At 36.9% G+C, this 17,364-nt stretch overlaps 1 protein-coding gene across 7 annotated transcripts in view; it reads left to right on the forward strand.

The window, feature by feature from the left end:
* TP63 (tumor protein p63) overlaps positions 1 to 17,364 on the forward strand; it is a 218,005-nt gene that overhangs the window by 135,521 nt on the left and 65,120 nt on the right. For all 7 annotated transcript variants that reach the window (XM_074329390.2, XM_019743157.3, XM_019743159.3 and 4 more), the window contains one exon: positions 8,391 to 8,645. In XM_074329390.2, coding sequence (XP_074185491.1) covers positions 8,391 to 8,645 — 255 coding nt within the window. The remainder of the gene's footprint in view (positions 1 to 8,390; positions 8,646 to 17,364) is intronic.

Genomic DNA, 17,364 nt, shown 5'->3' on the forward strand with positions numbered 1-17,364 from the left:
AAGCAAATTAGAACTCATGAAACAGTGTTCCTCATTTGAATATGTATAGAATAGTAAGACAGAAGTTGTTTCATGCTTTAGTTTTCCCTTTGCAAAACAAACAAAACAAAAACAAAAACAAAAAACACTAGTATTTCAACCTCTGAGTGTGTGTTGTCAAGTCTGGGAAATGAAGTCATGAATTCAGACCATTTGCAAGTAATGGTTTGTAAATCTGATAAATTACAATCTCAGTTTCTCAAAACATACATTTATAAGCCCTTAATTATGACATTATTCTAAACTGAATTCTGGGTTACTGGGCAGAAAATCATGGAAGTTAAAGAGGGAGGAACCAATTTGGTGGCCTATCTACCAGAAACAAATGTGTTTCTCTAAGTTTTTCTTCTGGTTGGTTTCTTTCCTAAGCAACCTGCATTTGGCCACAAGCACCATCGGTAGGTAGTGAATAATTATATGACCATAAAGACTTGAATTATTATTGCTGACCTAGATATACTAGAAACAAAATCTAGACCGTCAGGTAAAAAACACTGCCTTGGCACAAAAATGTGTATGTGTTTGTTTTCAGGAAGTAGAAGCTCATTAATAAACTTCCCAACTAGGTGTGAGCTACCAAGCATTACTCATTGCCTTGTGAGTGACAGGACTGGCTATTCTGCTACTAGTTCCCATAAAATCTGCAGCTAAAAGCAAAACACCAAGTAAAGGTCACAAAGATTATTTGGAGATGTACTATAACATTCATCTGGCAGTAATATAAGGAGATGAATTCAATTTGGAGACAGACTTATTTCAGCATAAAAATCAACATTTAGTTGTCTTAGAATAAAAGAGATAGTTTCTGAAAGTGATTTTTATTTTGAAAGGTATTGCATGTAATTCTTTTAATAAATATTTCTTGAGCACCTATTGTGTCTTAGACACTTCCAGATATGAGAATCAGCATTAAACATGCCAGATATATTATCTCATAAATTTATTGTCTAGCAGAGAAATCCAACATTAAAAATTAACTCAAATAATTGATTTCAATTATAATTATATGATGCAAAGGGAAAGTTAGAGTGCTATGACAGCGTGAAACAAAGAATAGCTACGTGGGCAAAGAAGACTTCTCCTGAGAAAAGACATTGAAACAAAAACCTGCAAGATAAGTGGGGGAATAGGCTACATGTGCAAAAGGCTTGAGGACTGAAGGAGTTTTTCACTTTTGAAAAACTGAAGGAATGCCTATTTGATCTTTCTTTAGTGATCAAAAGGGAGAGTTTCAAATAATGCAGCCTAGGCCATTTGAAAAACTTGGAAACTTCATTCAAAGAGAATTGGAACCCACTCACTGTACTCAAGCTTACGAATGACCTGATCAGATTTGCAGTGAATTTCAAGTCCAAGGAGCTCAGTCTCTAACTCTGCAATTCACATATTCTAGGAATAGTTAAAGTTTTATATCCTGTTTTAATCAATGGAAAACATTTTCCTTAGATATGAAAAAGTATGCTTACACTGAGTATAACTTCGATAAAAATTGCATACAGAAATTTGAGTGACTCTGATTGACATGAAATCAGAATGAAGGTTACTTAAGAAAGCGGGTTCTCCAACCAGATTTACTGGTTTCACATTTGGGCCCTGTCACTTACTACCTTAAGCAAGTTACTTAATCTTGTAGAGCTTCAGTTTCCTCATCTATAAAATATGTATAAAACATGGGATAACAATGCCACCTCGCTCACAAGAATTCAAGGAGTAAATACATGCAACACTTGAACACAATAACGGACCTAAGAAGGACTCAGAAAGAGTATTTATAATAGTAGTAGTAATAGTGGTAATTGCTAATATTCTTTTCATACAGAGGATTGAATATGGATGTTAAAAATGTTTCATATTTTTTTAAAAATCTTGATGGTCACTATTATTTTATTGTAATTGAAATGTTTTAAGTTTCAGGTAATGGTGAGCAAAGCTATCCTCAGTGATAAAATGTTCATCACATTTAATCACCCCATTGTTTTAAGTCATAATTTCTGATATGGGATAGCAGACACATTATCAAAATTCTTTTTAAATATTTTAGACCCACTTTAAAAACCAACAAAGTATTATTGATGAGCTTCTAAAGTGGTGTGCTTTCCATATAAATGGCCAGAGCTTCACTAAAGGTTTTCATTACTATATACTTTCTTGTCTTAATATTACCTGCTAAATAAATCTATCAGAATAGTGATTGTTAAGGATTGAAAATGTCCTCAAACATATCTTTGTTCCAATTTTAATAACTAACTCTTGGTTCAATTTAAAGAAATTGAAACTCTGTATATTTTTTTCTATTACCTGGATTAAAAATTACTGAATATTGAAATTATACCTTTTTGCTAAGCCCAGTGCTTCCTCGGTATGTAATGATGATGTGTTTCTTTCAGAATTCAGATGCTCATGGTTATAATTTTGTTCATTTGTCATTATTACTAGAAGGGAGTACTTGCTAAAATCATAGAGTTTAAAGTTTATTTTTTCTTAATTGAGCTCTCAACAGTGTAATTTAGCTATATTTGGATTGAGTTTTAACTTCAACCCATTTAACACGTCCTGGCTTTTCAAATACTTGGTCTAATATTTGTTTGCATTGTGTCCACTTGATCAGCCAACTTCATATTTATTTGTCTCACCTGTCATTGTCTCACCTGTCATTGTCTGGCATTGGTGGCTTTTAGGAAGTTCTCTCCTAAGTTATGGAATCTTGGTCCTCAAAGCAATCTTGACTCTTTGTGTCAGAACATAAAACATTCAAAACATTCTAGTAAACTCTCTGTGCCTACTATCTTTCTAGGTTTGTGTATGCTTAAATGCATTGCTTTCACGTTTTATTTATTACAAGTTTTAAGTATATTTCACCTCCAAGCATTCACTTTTTAGGATCATTTGGACTACAAAAGAAATAAAATTTTACAAACTTTAACAAAATCTGGTTTTGAGAAAAATGTGATGCTAAATACATTCTTAAGATGGAAAGAAACTATTTTGACATTATAACACAATATCTTCTTGAACTCGAATGGAGCACTGTAAGTCAACTGTGTTTAATTCTAGCATAAAACAAACTATCATTCTTTGAGGTGATGCAGGTGGTAGAGGACTGAAAAAAATCACAAGTATTTCTCCCTAAGGCAGTGGTTGTTGAAAAGTCACTATCCTGTTGATATTTGTAGATGAAAATGTAGTACTGTCTGCTAGAGCATAATCAAATGAATGCTTTTTAAAGCCAGGGTCATGAAGAAAACAGTTTTCTTTTCCCAGAAGGGGCTTTAGAATGTTCACAACAGTTCTTCCATGAATCCTGAGATGAAAGTTTATATCAGCTGAGGAAACTATTATGTATGTTTGAAACATTTTAAATTTCTAGGTTTGGCTGGGAAAAATCTGTGTAAAGGAAAAAGTGTTGTTTATTTATTTATTTTATTTTTTTAAGCAATCTCATGGTATTTTAAAAGAGCTTTGCAGATGAGGACGGTCATGCCTATTAGAATGTTGGAATTGGCTCACCCTTATATTTGCTCATCAGAATCAATCTCCCTATAGGAAACCGAGATCCAGGTTGCTCATACACCTTGCCTAAAGGTATACAGCACTTTAGTGGCAGTGTGGGGACTTAGACCCTACATCACCAAATCTAAGTTCACAGTTCTTTTGCATTACGAGGATCCATTCAGGAATGTAAGGAGTGCTGAAGAATGTTCAGTTCCCTAGCCTCATTTAAGAGTCAGTGAAGGATTATAAATATAATTTCTTCCAAATGAAGTTTGGGCACCTCATTATTTCCTGTTACAAGGGAACATTTGAATTGAGGAAAATAAATTATGATTATATATCCCAGCAGCAACCTCTTCTATCCCCGATTTCGCACTCATTCCCAGTTTTTATTAACCTCTTGCCATATACTGTTGGCTATTGTTGCCATAAATTAGCTATTACAGATAGTAATAACTGGTAAAGAGACTTATGAAATTTCTCTCGTACAGATAAATTGGTGGAGTTAGATTTTCAGAAACACTAGTTATATCTAAGTCCCTGTTTCCATTGTACTGGTCAAATGACTTGACTGGAATCCTTTTCTGATGTTAAATTCTTTTATAGGGAGGTAAGTGCATACTCAACTTTAAATAAGTATAAACCCAGGTATTCTGTATTGAGTTTTGTTTACAGCAATATATACCGATACATTATTTCTGATGAGAAGAAAATTGAGGCCCAGAATATATTCAGAATTTAAGATAATTAAATAATGTAATCCAGGAAAGAAAAATAAAATGAAACTAAAGGGATTGCATTTATAGGACACTTTTAAAGTAGTAACCAGTCAGGAAAAATCTAATCTTCTATATTATCATTTTAATTCTAAGTAGCCAGATGGAATTTTCATGAAAAAAATACATCAGTCTGTAGATGGCTATGAGAATGCAAATGGATTTATGAGGGGAGAAAAACAAAAAGAAACAAGAAAACAATCTTCCTAGATTTGGCAGTGGTAGTTATACTGTTTTTTTCTTAATAAGAAAGCAAGCAGTTTGAGATTCAGCCCCCGGGTATACCTACACTTATCATGCCAGCTTCATGTTTCAGAACACCCTAGGCTGTTCTGTAATTACCTGGAATATGTTAAGTCTCTGTGACCAAACTGTGTTTCATCCTTTCTGTGATCAGATCAGCTAGTCTGTGATGAACCTAAATATATTACAGCTACAGATGTTAGTATTTTTCCTGGGTCCAGGCAGTGAGTCTTCCATTTCTAAGTTATTTTATAGGAAATGAAGCATCTTTGAATTTAGAGGAAATTGATTGTTTTACTTTATCAGACTTACAGTAGATATGAGACAAATTGCGTTCATTTTTACATTTTATATTTTGTAAAAGAAGACTGGTTTCTTTTTCAGGTGTGATAAGATAGAGAGAAAACATTTTTCATTCATTCGTTCATGGACTGTAGAGTATATTAAGGTTATTCTGAAATCAAGATACCTGGTGGTTAGAAAGGAATGATCTACTTCCTATTCCACCTCAAATAGTCTAATAGTTTCATGAAAAAGACATGGGATATATGGGACTCCCCAAAGAGTTCTTCCAAGGGCAGTTTTTGTGACTGATATAAAAGTGTCATGTTCTAACTTCTGAGCCTCTTTTATTTGTCATTATAAATAGGCATTAAATTAGCATCCCAGCATATGCAAGTTACCCCCTCTGTGTTTATGGAATTGCTGACAGTAAAAAGGTGCACAAGTACTGCTCCATTGACCCCACCAGCTTCACTTTGGTGGAAAATAAAGGACCAATATCATTCACATTAACCTGGCACAGAACTATCTTCACAGGCATGCAGAATGTGCCATCATTGAAGAGCCCTGCATTTTGTTTAATTCTCTGCTATCACCATTTTGGAACTCTTAATAATTTATGAACAAGAGGCTCTGCATTTACATTATGTAATGGGCCCTGAAATTATTTTGCAGGACCTGTCAGTGTAACACTTGTTCTTCTTGGCAATGTTGGTCTGCCCTCGCTTCAAATCATACATAGTCAACATGTCCACTCTCTCTTCAAATCAAAGAAATAAATAGAATCTGTTGTTGTTCACTAATTTTTTTTTTTTAAATAACTTCTAAAGTACTATTTTCTATGGCAAGTTTATGCCATTGCTTTTTAAATAAAGCTTTAAAAAGTATCCAAGTAGATTTCCAATAAAAAAGTTATTTCTTTGGTGGGTTTGTTGTTTATGTTTTAGGCTAATTAACTCAAAGTTACTAGTGTTGGTTTTATGCTTTTTTATTTTTTAAGATGGTTGAGTATACTACTTGGCTTATGTTTATGTCAATTAAAATTTGGGAAAAATTTAAATGGAATTGTGCTTTCCTTTTCACCTTGGATAGTAAGTAGCTTTTTGCCCAAACCTGAGAAATCTAGTTATAAATTAAGGCATTAGCTTTGGAAGCAAATCCTGTTGTTGTTAAGTAAAATATTTCACCTGGAACTGTATGGAATGGAATTAAAAATTATGGCATTCAAAACATATCCATCGGCACCCACAGTGCTATTAATGACTTTCGGAATACAGTTTCTGCTTCTTTGGTGCCATCCAATATGTTCAGTCCAGGGTCTCCTTTGTGCCTCCAAAGTAAATGGAGTTTCCATTTCTCTTAAGTCCTTCGAGAAGCGCTGAGTGTTTGCTCACTGACTTTTAAAGCTGTGTTCCAAAACATTTCTCTTTACATATGTTGAAAAAAAATTCAAAGGGCCATGTTTCTTTGTTCTCATCCAAGCCCACAATTAGCTGAAGTTCCATTCTGTGTAGCTAGAAGGAGGAGGAAAGGGGTGGCCCAACAGACATTTTACTGCTAGTGAGAAAGTGCTTCTCTGAGTTTCTTTGTCCTTTTTGTCAGGGACAGCTGCCTCCCTAATTGTACTGCTGTAGGGAAGCACGTGCCTCTGGGAGCATTATCTGATTCCTACAGGACTTTTAGGAGTGCTTTGTATACTGACCCTTAACTTGAACACAAATAATATCTTTTCAATCCCCTTCCCAGGCTATTGCCTTGGGCTTTGAAATCTTAACAGCTTTAATTTAGCCAGGGGTGTGGACTCATTTGAACAGGCTTCAGGTTTTATTTTTTTTCTCCTCTAGTTGTCTTACCTGCAGTTTTGCGCACCTGTCAAGAGGGGAAGCTAGAGATGGAAGAGAGGAGAGGAATAGGAGCTATAGGAGTCAAAAGGAGAGAAGGCGAGACAAACAGCTGCTCTTGTCAGCATGGGGATAAGTGTAAAGAGATTAATAGTTATTTGAAGAGCAAATGGGGACGTGGCATTCAGCAATGGAATGTGAATGTATAAATGTAATGGAATGGGCATGCGACCATTAACATTTAGACAGATGCTCTCTGGACTGAATGGAATGGCAGAGTCCATTTCTGCTCCCCACGTGAAGTGAAATATGTAAAGTTTAGTAAAATGTTTTTATTAAATGTAAAGTTCAATTATTTTTTTTTCAAATGTCAGTTCTTTGTGAGATTGTTCTTCTCCATAGTTTTACTTAGTCTGGGACTCTCAGAGTTCTGTTTCAGTTGAAGAGCCAGAGAACTCACTTCCTTTGTAAAATATGTACCACAGGCCTTCCTCTTCTTGCTTTTCCGTTTGGCTTCCCTTTGTTAACTTGTAGAAACAATGAGATTTCCATGTGTCAGAATGTTTCACAAAGGGAAATCTATACCAGAGGGTGGTGGTCCCTGCTGAAAATGTATCCATTTTAACTCAGGTGTATGAATGACTTGAATTATCTGACCAGGCTGATAGTTGTGATGGCGTGGTCAGGGCCCTGAACTCAGAATCAGAAGGTTGGGTTTCAAAATCCTCACTCTTTGGTTATTAGCCAATGCTTGAGCAAATTGCTTCCCCTCTCTGGTAGTAATACAGTAAAGATATTTTGCAGGTTAAATGAGAAGAAACTAATTCATTCTTTCCACAAACATCTTACTGAGTACCTCCTCAGTGCTCAGATCCGTTCACATAAATGCATCTGGATGAGGAGCTACATGAGTTGACGTACGTCTGAGTTATATCAAATATAGAATTTTAGTTATAACTAGAGGACATTTGTCTTAGACATGTTCTACTCTGGAAAAGAATAAACTGCTGCATAGAAAATAAAAATATAAAAAAAACACATTGAAAATTATGTTGTGTTTAGATGGTATACTAGCATGTTAAAATATATAGTTGTTTCTTCCTGACCCTGCTATCCGTGCCTCTCCAGTCTTCATGAAACTCGCTCTTGGGAGGAACTCTTGATATCCTGGGACAAAATTTAGAATTATAAGACTATATAGTGTATATGTCCTATATACAATAATCTGATGCTTAAATCATCTTGAGAACATATCTGCTCTGTAGTCTTTCTCATTTGAATACCATTGCAGATGAAAAGGAAACGAGAAAGAGAGAGAGAGAGAGAGAGAGAGAGAGAGAGAGAGAGAGAGCAAGTAGCATTAATTTATTGTAAAGAATTCCTAATCAGCTACTCAGTACTTGACACTTTTTGTCCTGTTTGTGAAGAAGCATGTCTTCTACTTGCAAATGCTCTTGAGAAGACCACAGTCTCCAAAAGCTGCACATCAGAGCTGTGTGATCTGTGCAGAGCATTACAAACACACAAAGACACACGCACGAGCACCTGAGACTTCTCTTGCTTCTGTGTGTCACCCACTGGCCATTTTACCTCAACAGTGAAGCGTTAGGGACCTGAGGTGGAACTCTGTGGAATGCATGCACCAAATGATGCCTTTATTTGGAGCAGTGATCTGCAGGTTAAATGGCTAACTTTGGGGTTTCTGGGTGTCCTGCAGCCACAGTACACGAACCTGGGGCTCCTGAACAGCATGGACCAGCAGATTCAGAACGGCTCCTCGTCCACCAGCCCCTACAACACAGACCACGCGCAGAACAGCGTCACGGCGCCGTCGCCCTATGCACAGCCCAGCTCCACCTTCGATGCCCTCTCGCCGTCGCCCGCCATCCCCTCCAACACTGACTACCCGGGTCCGCACAGCTTCGACGTGTCCTTCCAGCAGTCCAGTACTGCCAAGTCGGCCACCTGGACGGTAAGAGCACCAGGCGCCCATAGATATGCCATTAAACCTGACCCACAAGTGCAAGGATACTCTTCAACACGCACACTCCACCCCCACCCCCCACCCCCCACCCCCGCCCCAGGGACTTTTTTCCCATCAAAGCTTAGAAATCCATGTTGAATGGTAGAAAATCTCTCCCTGTCCTCTAAGGCCTTCTTGGTTTTGATATTTAACACTTGAACCAGAGAGAGAAAAAGTGCCAATTCGTGGGAAAAGCCCCGATCTGGGAACCAAAGGCCTGTATTCTTGGCTGGCTCCTGACAATCTCAGCTGATGTGTTCTTGCGTGCTTCAAGCTGTTGGGCGGTCCTTTGTGTGAAAGTTTTAGGAAAAATGTAAAGCATTATGCCAAAGAAAATTATCATAATCATACGATATGTGTTTGCAGTCAGAATGTAGGATAGTTACTAGTCTCATTATTTTGAAGAAGTAAATGTCACATTAAGGTGTGATTTTAAAAATGAATAAAATCACAAACTCAGCATCTATAACAAGAAATTAAAATCTCATTTATTATGGAAGGGTTAAATTAGTTTATACATGTTGGTTCTATAACATGAATCACACTTTACTGATAAAGTTACTTTTTAAAGCTTCAAAAGAAGCCTTTAAAACTATACATCAGAACATTAAATTAGTCCAAAAGTATTCTAATTTAAAATGTTTGAAAAAAATATCTTTCCATGTGTAACTTTTCTAAGAAAACATGGAAATATTTTTTAAAATTCAAAAGGTACAAGAATGTTTATTCTGTTTCAAAGTTTATTTTGTAATGTATTATAACATGAATAAAGCTCAAATATATAAGGGAGGGGACCCACAAGACTGGTTTTAACTGGTTGATCAAAGAATGCCCAAGACCAAAGTGGCATGCGTGTTTGTCAAACAATTTAATGTTTGCATGGATTATAGAAACGCTTCCAAATATCATCATCTTGTTGAGAAAAGTAGCTTTAGAATTGTTTTAACAGTTTTTTCCCCCCTCTTTGGCAAATAGGTTTCTTTGGAAAGTGTTTCTCTTTTATGTTATAGTATCCAGTTCATTACAGGCTTTAATTCAGTTGAATAGAGTTTACGAAATAATCTGCATTCATAACACTGCATTCCAACATAATTTCACATGTGTTCTCATTTTGACCTCACTTCTTTGTGAGCTAGGTATGACACGTTTTATAACTCTCATTTTACTAGTGAGGAAAGCCTAAGAATGTGGAGGTTACGTGACATCCCTAAAGTTACAGAGGCTTTTATGTAGCCGGACCTATATTTCTGATTTGTCCCTCCCTTACTAAATTGAAAATTCCTTTCCCACCATTTCACATCAGGATGTCCCCAAATCATCTAAAAATGTATTTTAGTGTTTTTCTTTCATGGTTTGAGAAGCAGTTCTGTCATGGTTCAAATTTCAACCATAAAGTCTAAGTATTAACTTAAAACCTAATCTCTCCTCCATGTGTTATTTATCAATTGTGTCATAATCTTTAGTCTCTTTTATAGTAATAACCCTGGAGATGGACACTAAAGGTGAGTAAACTTAGAGTCCATAGGCCTTAAATAAATATTCGTTGATCAATTTAAGTAATCTTTTGCTGAAAACAAAACAAAACAATAGAATAACCATTTTGTAAGTGGAACACTGATATGTTTTAGAATAGGGGTCACCAACTGGATGTTTACCGTCACTGATCTTCAAGGCGAACTGTTTCTTGTTTCGCATTTTCAGGCAGAGCTCCACTATATTAAGAGTGAGCACATCTGAAGGGATGATGGGCAAATTAGCACCACTAAATGATTAATCTTTTTTTTTTCTAAAATGGTTTAAGAAACTTAGGGGTGGAGCTTGATACAAGTACAACATTAAAATCAGTCTTTCTCCTTCCTTCCTCACCATCTCCTCGTACAGGAATCTGAGGTCCTTTTTCAGATTTAGCACAATCCTCAATCATCTTTGATCAAAACTTCTCTCTCAAAGTAAATTGTCTTACACATAAAGGTTGGAGATTTCTATCTAAATGGTAGGTTAAAAAAAGGAGCATTATTTTATGGAGCGCACTGGTACAGTTTCCTGACATATGGCAACAGTGATATCAGTGCCCTGAGAAAGCGGGTAGGCACTGTGGTAATGGAAAACGGGGTCTGGTTGGGAGCCAGAAAACCAGGCTTCTCGTCTTGATTATTTTTATGACCTTAGCCAAGAAACCTCATCTCCCTAGAAGTCAGTCTGTGCCTCTGATGAGGATAAGAATGAGTATGGTGAAACCTACCCTTTCCTTAAGGTAAGGCGGTATTAAATAATCAGCATAGACAGGTTTTAGAAGGACATAGTTTGTAATTAGGTATTTTGCCTGACATTAATGAATGAGCTTGGTTAAACTATTTTATCCTTCTTAGGTTTCTCTTCAGTTGTCTGCAATCTACCCTCCTATAGATTTTATAGAATAAGGTGATTGAATTAGATGTCCAGTCCTTCCTACCCTGTTTCCTCGAAAATAAGACCTAGCCAGACAATCAGCTCTAATGCGCCTTTTGGAGCAAAAATTAATATGAGACCCGGTATTATTATATTATGCTATATTATATTATATTATATTATATTATATTATATTATATTATATTATATTATATTATATTATATTATACCCGGTCTTATATTATAGTAAAATAAAACCAGGTCTTATATCAATTTTTGTTCCAAAAGACACATTAGAGCTGATTGTCTGGCTAGGTCTTATTTTCGGGGAAACACGACACGAGTATGTCACATGGTTGTTATATCTTTATTAAGTTCTTTCCTGTTCACAATCAAGTTTATTTTAGGCCCAGGTGCATTTCTTGTAAATCTAGAACATCAGAATCCTATCTGAGTACCTGCTGAGATCACCTAAACAGATACAAGTTCTTAGCCTTGGACACCAGTGTCCTGTACAGAAAAGCATCTATCTCTTTGAACCAAATTACATATCCTCACATTTATGAGTAGACCTCACATTTTTAAAAGTATTTTATCATACATTTATTAATCGAGAGGGAAGACAATCTAACAGCCATATTTCCATGGCTGTTAGATTGTCTTCCCTCTTGATTAATAGAAGGTAAGGACATATAGGGACAAATAGGCCCTGTAGAGTATGGAGCTGGAGCCCAACTGGCGGAGGATGATTTTATGCCATATTACACAACGCCTATTTCTTAGGCATCAGTGCACTTTTAAGCAACTTTTCAAAATAAGCCACTACATTTTAAAATGACCCACAAACTGGAAGCAGCAGAAGCAGCTGTCATTAGGAGGCCACACTTACTGTATAGTCTTCTGGTGATTCTTTAATAAAAATCTTTTTAGTACTATTTTATCACTTGTCATCCTTCTGTGTCGAGTTTTCTCTTTTAAATTGATTTTACTCTGAATTATTGCCAAAATATAATTAATACATTTAAAGTATATAGGCATGTTTCCTTTGCTTTCTCTATGTTTTAAACAACAAACGTGACCATTTCCAGTTCTGTAAAAACATATGCTATTTATTTTAAACTTCTTCCAATGAAATAAATTGACGTGTGATAATGCTGTGCATATTCTCTATTGCCACACACAGTCCTCCCAAATCAACACTGAATTTGGGATTTAGTTTCAGACTTTCTTATTTCTACAATGTAATTGCCACCACTTATGAAAACTTCCCTTCTGCTTTAATGGAGTTCGGCTCTACTATTGTAGCCAGGAATCATCAGTAATAGGACAGCTGACAGAATGATAATTTGGAAATGGCAAGAAACTTAGGTGCAGATTTCAACCCTGAAATTTATTGGCTGCAAATGGGATCAGCCTAAACTCAGGGTGTCCAAACTGCGGCCCGCGATCCATTTTTTATTGGGCCGCAGCAAATTCCAAAAATATATTTAGTTTCCTTAAATAAACCAGGTGAGGCAATACGTACTTCTCCTTGAGTGAGTGGCCCGGCTATTTGTGTATTTTACCGCATATGGCCCTTGGTGAAAACTGTTGAAAAAAGTTTGGACACCCCTGGCCTAAACAATGAAATCTATCTAAACCTTACTTTTCTCACCTACAAATTGACATGTTAATACTTTTTCTATCGTGAGGATCACATGACATGTGTAAGCACACCTACCAGCACCTGGCTGGCCATAGGCACACAAGTACTTATCGTGTCTGAATTTAAATTCCCTTGTTTCATGAGTTTATTATAGTTTTGTTGAGGGTTCGTGTGCACAAGTAATACTTTGCAAGAATGCAAAGCAAAATGTCTCCTACTTTTTTTTTTCTGTATTGCTTTTGTGCTATTAGCACGCATACTCCTTTCCCCAGGGACTGTGATATTATCCACTATCCAAATATATGAATAGATGACATAGGATGATAGCAGGCTCTCCCACAGACAGACTTCTGCAGGCTGGCTGTGCTCCTTTCTTAAGCCTGCCCGGCAAGATACAGGTCCTCCTAGCCAGCACCCAGATGGGCCCTTTCCAGATTTCAGGACCTGAAGATTTACGGCATTTATTTCTCATTTTTAAGCCGCCACTTAATTTGTGGGGATACCTTTTTTTTTTTCATTCTACATGTTAAATAAAAGATAACAGAACCTCACTTATTGAAACGTCAGCACATTAATTTGTTGTGCCAAATATGGAAGCAGCCTAAGCACTCACCAGGGGGAGAACTGGTTCAATAATTTATGGCACGTCCATATAATGAAATACTTTGGCCATTTAAAAGAATCTCAAGCACTGATCTGGAATGCTTTTGGCACTGCAAGTGAGGAAAAGATAAGCTTTCTATGGCACCTACTTGAGAATTGAGAGATCGGTAAGGACACCACTTCTGGGGGCAGAGTGTTTTCATTTGCTCTAGTGAAGAGGCCTCTTTGTTAATATGTGTCAGTCTCTCTTGATATTGGACTCGTGCACCTTTGTCAGTTTGAGAGCTGTTTTTTCACAACCCAGGACTCGCTGTATTATCTGTGTGCAAACACAGTGAAAATCCTCCGGTTATTGTTTTTCCTGTTGTGCTCACTTTGAGATGGTGACCCTGGCCTTTGGACGCATGATCACTATTTGCTGCTGTGTCTTTCTTCCTTCATAGACACCAAGATCTTGGCGCGCAGGCCCCCTGACATACTGCTCAGCACAACGTCCAACATACAATAGGCCCTTAATAACTACTAAGAAACTTTGTTTTCCCCTCATAGTTAAAGGAAACAATTATAGTTTCAAGCAGTATCCCTCAATTCTGACCTTGATTGCCAACTGTCCATGAATTTGGTCCCTGCTATTCTTCCTTTGCCTTTCCTAATCATGCTAGCCTCATGTCGTGTTCAGAGCTTTGAAGAATCTGACTTGAGCAAGTGGGAAGATTAGGGAAGTGGCATGTGAAAGGGGAACAGCCAGTTCCCCAGAGAGTTTCATTGATCCCAGCATATCAGTCTTGCAAGCTTGCTCCTCTTGGCTCCACAGGCAGGCTGACATGCTTGCCTGTGGCCCACCCTCCCTGTCATCAGGTTACCTGTAATGTAAGACTTCCAGAATAAGGCTGCCAGCTCTGCAGAAACCGAATGCAAGCCAGCCCATTGCGTGGTTCTCTGGAATCTTGAGACTCTTAAGGATAGCTCATCAAAGAACATGATGTACAGACAAACTTTTCGGTGGTGAGTGTGATTTATCAACTTCCTTTCACAAAGGAAACACTTTTCAAAGTTGGAGCCTTTAATTGTGGCTTGAGCTCGTCTTACAGTTGAGCGGCTGTTAGATTTCATTGATGAATAAGGGGAGAGGAATCAGTAAGTAGACTTGGCTCCTGCCAGTGATACATCTGTTAATCGTAGTAAGGTTATTTTCACTTCTTGCCATAGCTGTCATATAAAGCTCCCAAGATATCTATAGAAGTGTCTTTTTGTGCCCCTTCCATGAGGAAGAAAATAACATTGAGCATATTCACCTATTATCCAAGCTATTTCTTAGTTCAGAATATCGAGGAAGAATGTCATAAATAAAGTACTTGGAGATTCTCGGTAATGCTTCATGTTACTTTGCTCTAGGTTTTGGATTTACAAATGAATTTCCATTTTAAGACATGGTACCAAGGTGTTGTTCCCAGTCCAGAACAGAATAACTTAATCAGCACGTTTTCCCTAATTTGTTTAGATTGATTCTAGATTAATGTATTTGTAGTAAGCCAGTTTCACCTAAACTAATGTTTATGGCCCTCCCACATGATACCAAGTGATTTGTGGAATGTACGTAGAGTTTCTATTTAAAAGAGAAAAAATGATGTGATTTATTGTTTCTAGTATTACGAGATGTAACTACTGACTCTTAAGAGAAATAACTGATAGCAAAACCCCTTTTTTCTTTTTTCTTCTTGTTCTTTCTTTCTCCTCCTCCTCCTCCTCCTCCTCCTCCTCCTCCTTCACTATGTTATCATTAGCAGTGGTCACTTTGGTTCTGTAAGTATTACCAGCCACTCAGTTTGTCATTGTTCCATTGTAGCTTTGCTTCCCCAGAATGGTGGATTAATATGGGGAAGATCCTGATATAAATCAATTGCCATGAAAATTCCCATCAAGAACAGGAATCTGATTATCAGACTCTTTTCCTTTAACAAATCACTTTGATGATAGTGGAGGTGGCAAACCCAGGCATCATTGGGGAGTAGGGAGGTAGCATAAGTGAGTCAAATGATAAAAGCAAGGATGGTGGCAAAATAAGCTTACGTACTCGGTCTACAGGGGTGTCTGCTTTGCGACCCCCGTCTGTTGTCATGGTGAATTTAGGCCTGGTTTTAAAATATTAATTTTTTAAGACCAGCTATTAACCTGGGTCTGCATATAATATCTCCATGTCTTTAAATGATAGTAATATTCTTTTTAAAGTTGTAAAACACTACAGACCAAACAAAACAATAGGCAGACTGAATGCCATCCTTGCAATATATTAACAGTGACAAGGGATGATTACTTAAAGTTTAAATATAATAACTGGAAATCAGAGCTAGCATCTAAGACATAGGTTACTAGTAAATATATTCTATTTAGAAACAATAATTCTCTATCCTTTTCAAAAGTTTTATAGACTAATCCCTGCCTGCAAAAAAGCAAGCATTACTTTGTCAAAGTAGATTTTTCTCAATTCGTTTTCTTGCAGGAAATGACTTTCCTATTTCCACATTCCTACAAATTTTATTTTATTAAAAAATGGTATGCAGCGTTGGATCCTTTGCATAAAGCATCTTATTTGTTTGTTCTTCTTTTTATCATTAGAGTATTTATGAGTCTCTGTGACTTAACTCTAAAATTGGCCAAAGCTTGGGAGTGGTTGGATGGCTCAGTTGGTTAGAGCGCGAGCTCTGAACAACAGGGTTGCCGGTCCAGTTCCCACATGGGCCAGTGAGCTGTGCCCTCCACAACTAGATTAAAAACAATGAGCTGCCGCTGAGCTTCTGGAGGGGCAGCCAGATGGCTCAGTTGTTTAGAGCACAAGCTCTCAACAACAAGGTTGCCAGTAGGCGACTGGATTTGGAGCTGAGCTGCGCCCTCCACAACTAGACTGAAGGACAACGACTTGGAGCTGATGGGCCCTGGAGAAACACACTGTTCCCCCGTATGCCCCAATAAAAAAAATAAATTAATTAATTAAAAAGATAAAAAAAATAAAATTGGCCAAAGCTGTAATCAGAAAAGGACAATGAGATTTAAAGGGCTTCAAATCAGTTTTCTCCGCCCACTAACTGATGGCTTATTTTTAATTGGCACATAGAGAGTATGGAAGGAAAAAAAGCCACCTGAAAATTGAGGTATAAACAGAGAATAATGTCATAAGAATTTTTTAATGACTCAAGAAAAACACAATGTATCATTAAGCTAAACAAGAAATCCCTTAAAATCAGCCCTGAATGATGTGTGCCATTTGCTGTGGGATTGTTGCTCTTGGCGCATTCCCATATATGAGTTTTGCACATTCTCCTGTTTGCTTCCACCAATATTAGCCATTTTCATAGTGTAGTGTGATCAAGTCTTGGAATAGTTCCCACCCCCTCTGGTGGAGAAGGGCAGATGTATTTTTTTCATGAAAGGTATTAAAAATCAGCTGTCATGTAATGAGTAAAAGCATGTGCATATAAAATAAATCCTCATACTTTTCTGTCATCAGCAATTAATATTTCTACTCAGGTCACTGGGACTGGAAGGAGACTTGAGATAACATAGCTTTCTACCCAACAATTTCCAGTTCTTTCAGATTAAAGCAGAGTTTATTATAAAATAGAAAGGAAAACCTTAGACTTTTTTAAGCCCTGCAGATGTTTTGTAGACATGGAATGGTTTTTAGAATGAGGGGTCCTGTAATTAGGCACATGGAGGTCTAAAGATAATGATCTTAGCAGCCATCTCTTCTGTGGTTTTTAATAATGATTGCAACCCCATCCTCAGGCTCCCCTCAGCTGAAATTTAAAAGAAAATTGATAGTAGCCAGAGGCCCTAGATCTAATTTATTGTGAGGTAAGTTAGAGAGGGATTCTCACTTTATAAATAGAATGAGACTTCTCTTTTTAGTTTTAATCTAATAATGAAGAATCATGATTTCTTAGTTAAAGAAAAAAGATAATTTGCCACCTATTATATTAGAAAAGTCTGAAGAACTTGCAACAGCATTTATAATTGTTTTACTCAGAGTTAATA

Source organism: Rhinolophus sinicus, chromosome 17 (genome assembly GCF_057876585.1).
Source record: "Rhinolophus sinicus isolate RSI-liver-muscle chromosome 17, RSI-T2T, whole genome shotgun sequence".
In the NCBI taxonomy this organism is placed as follows: Eukaryota; Metazoa; Chordata; class Mammalia; order Chiroptera; family Rhinolophidae; genus Rhinolophus; species Rhinolophus sinicus.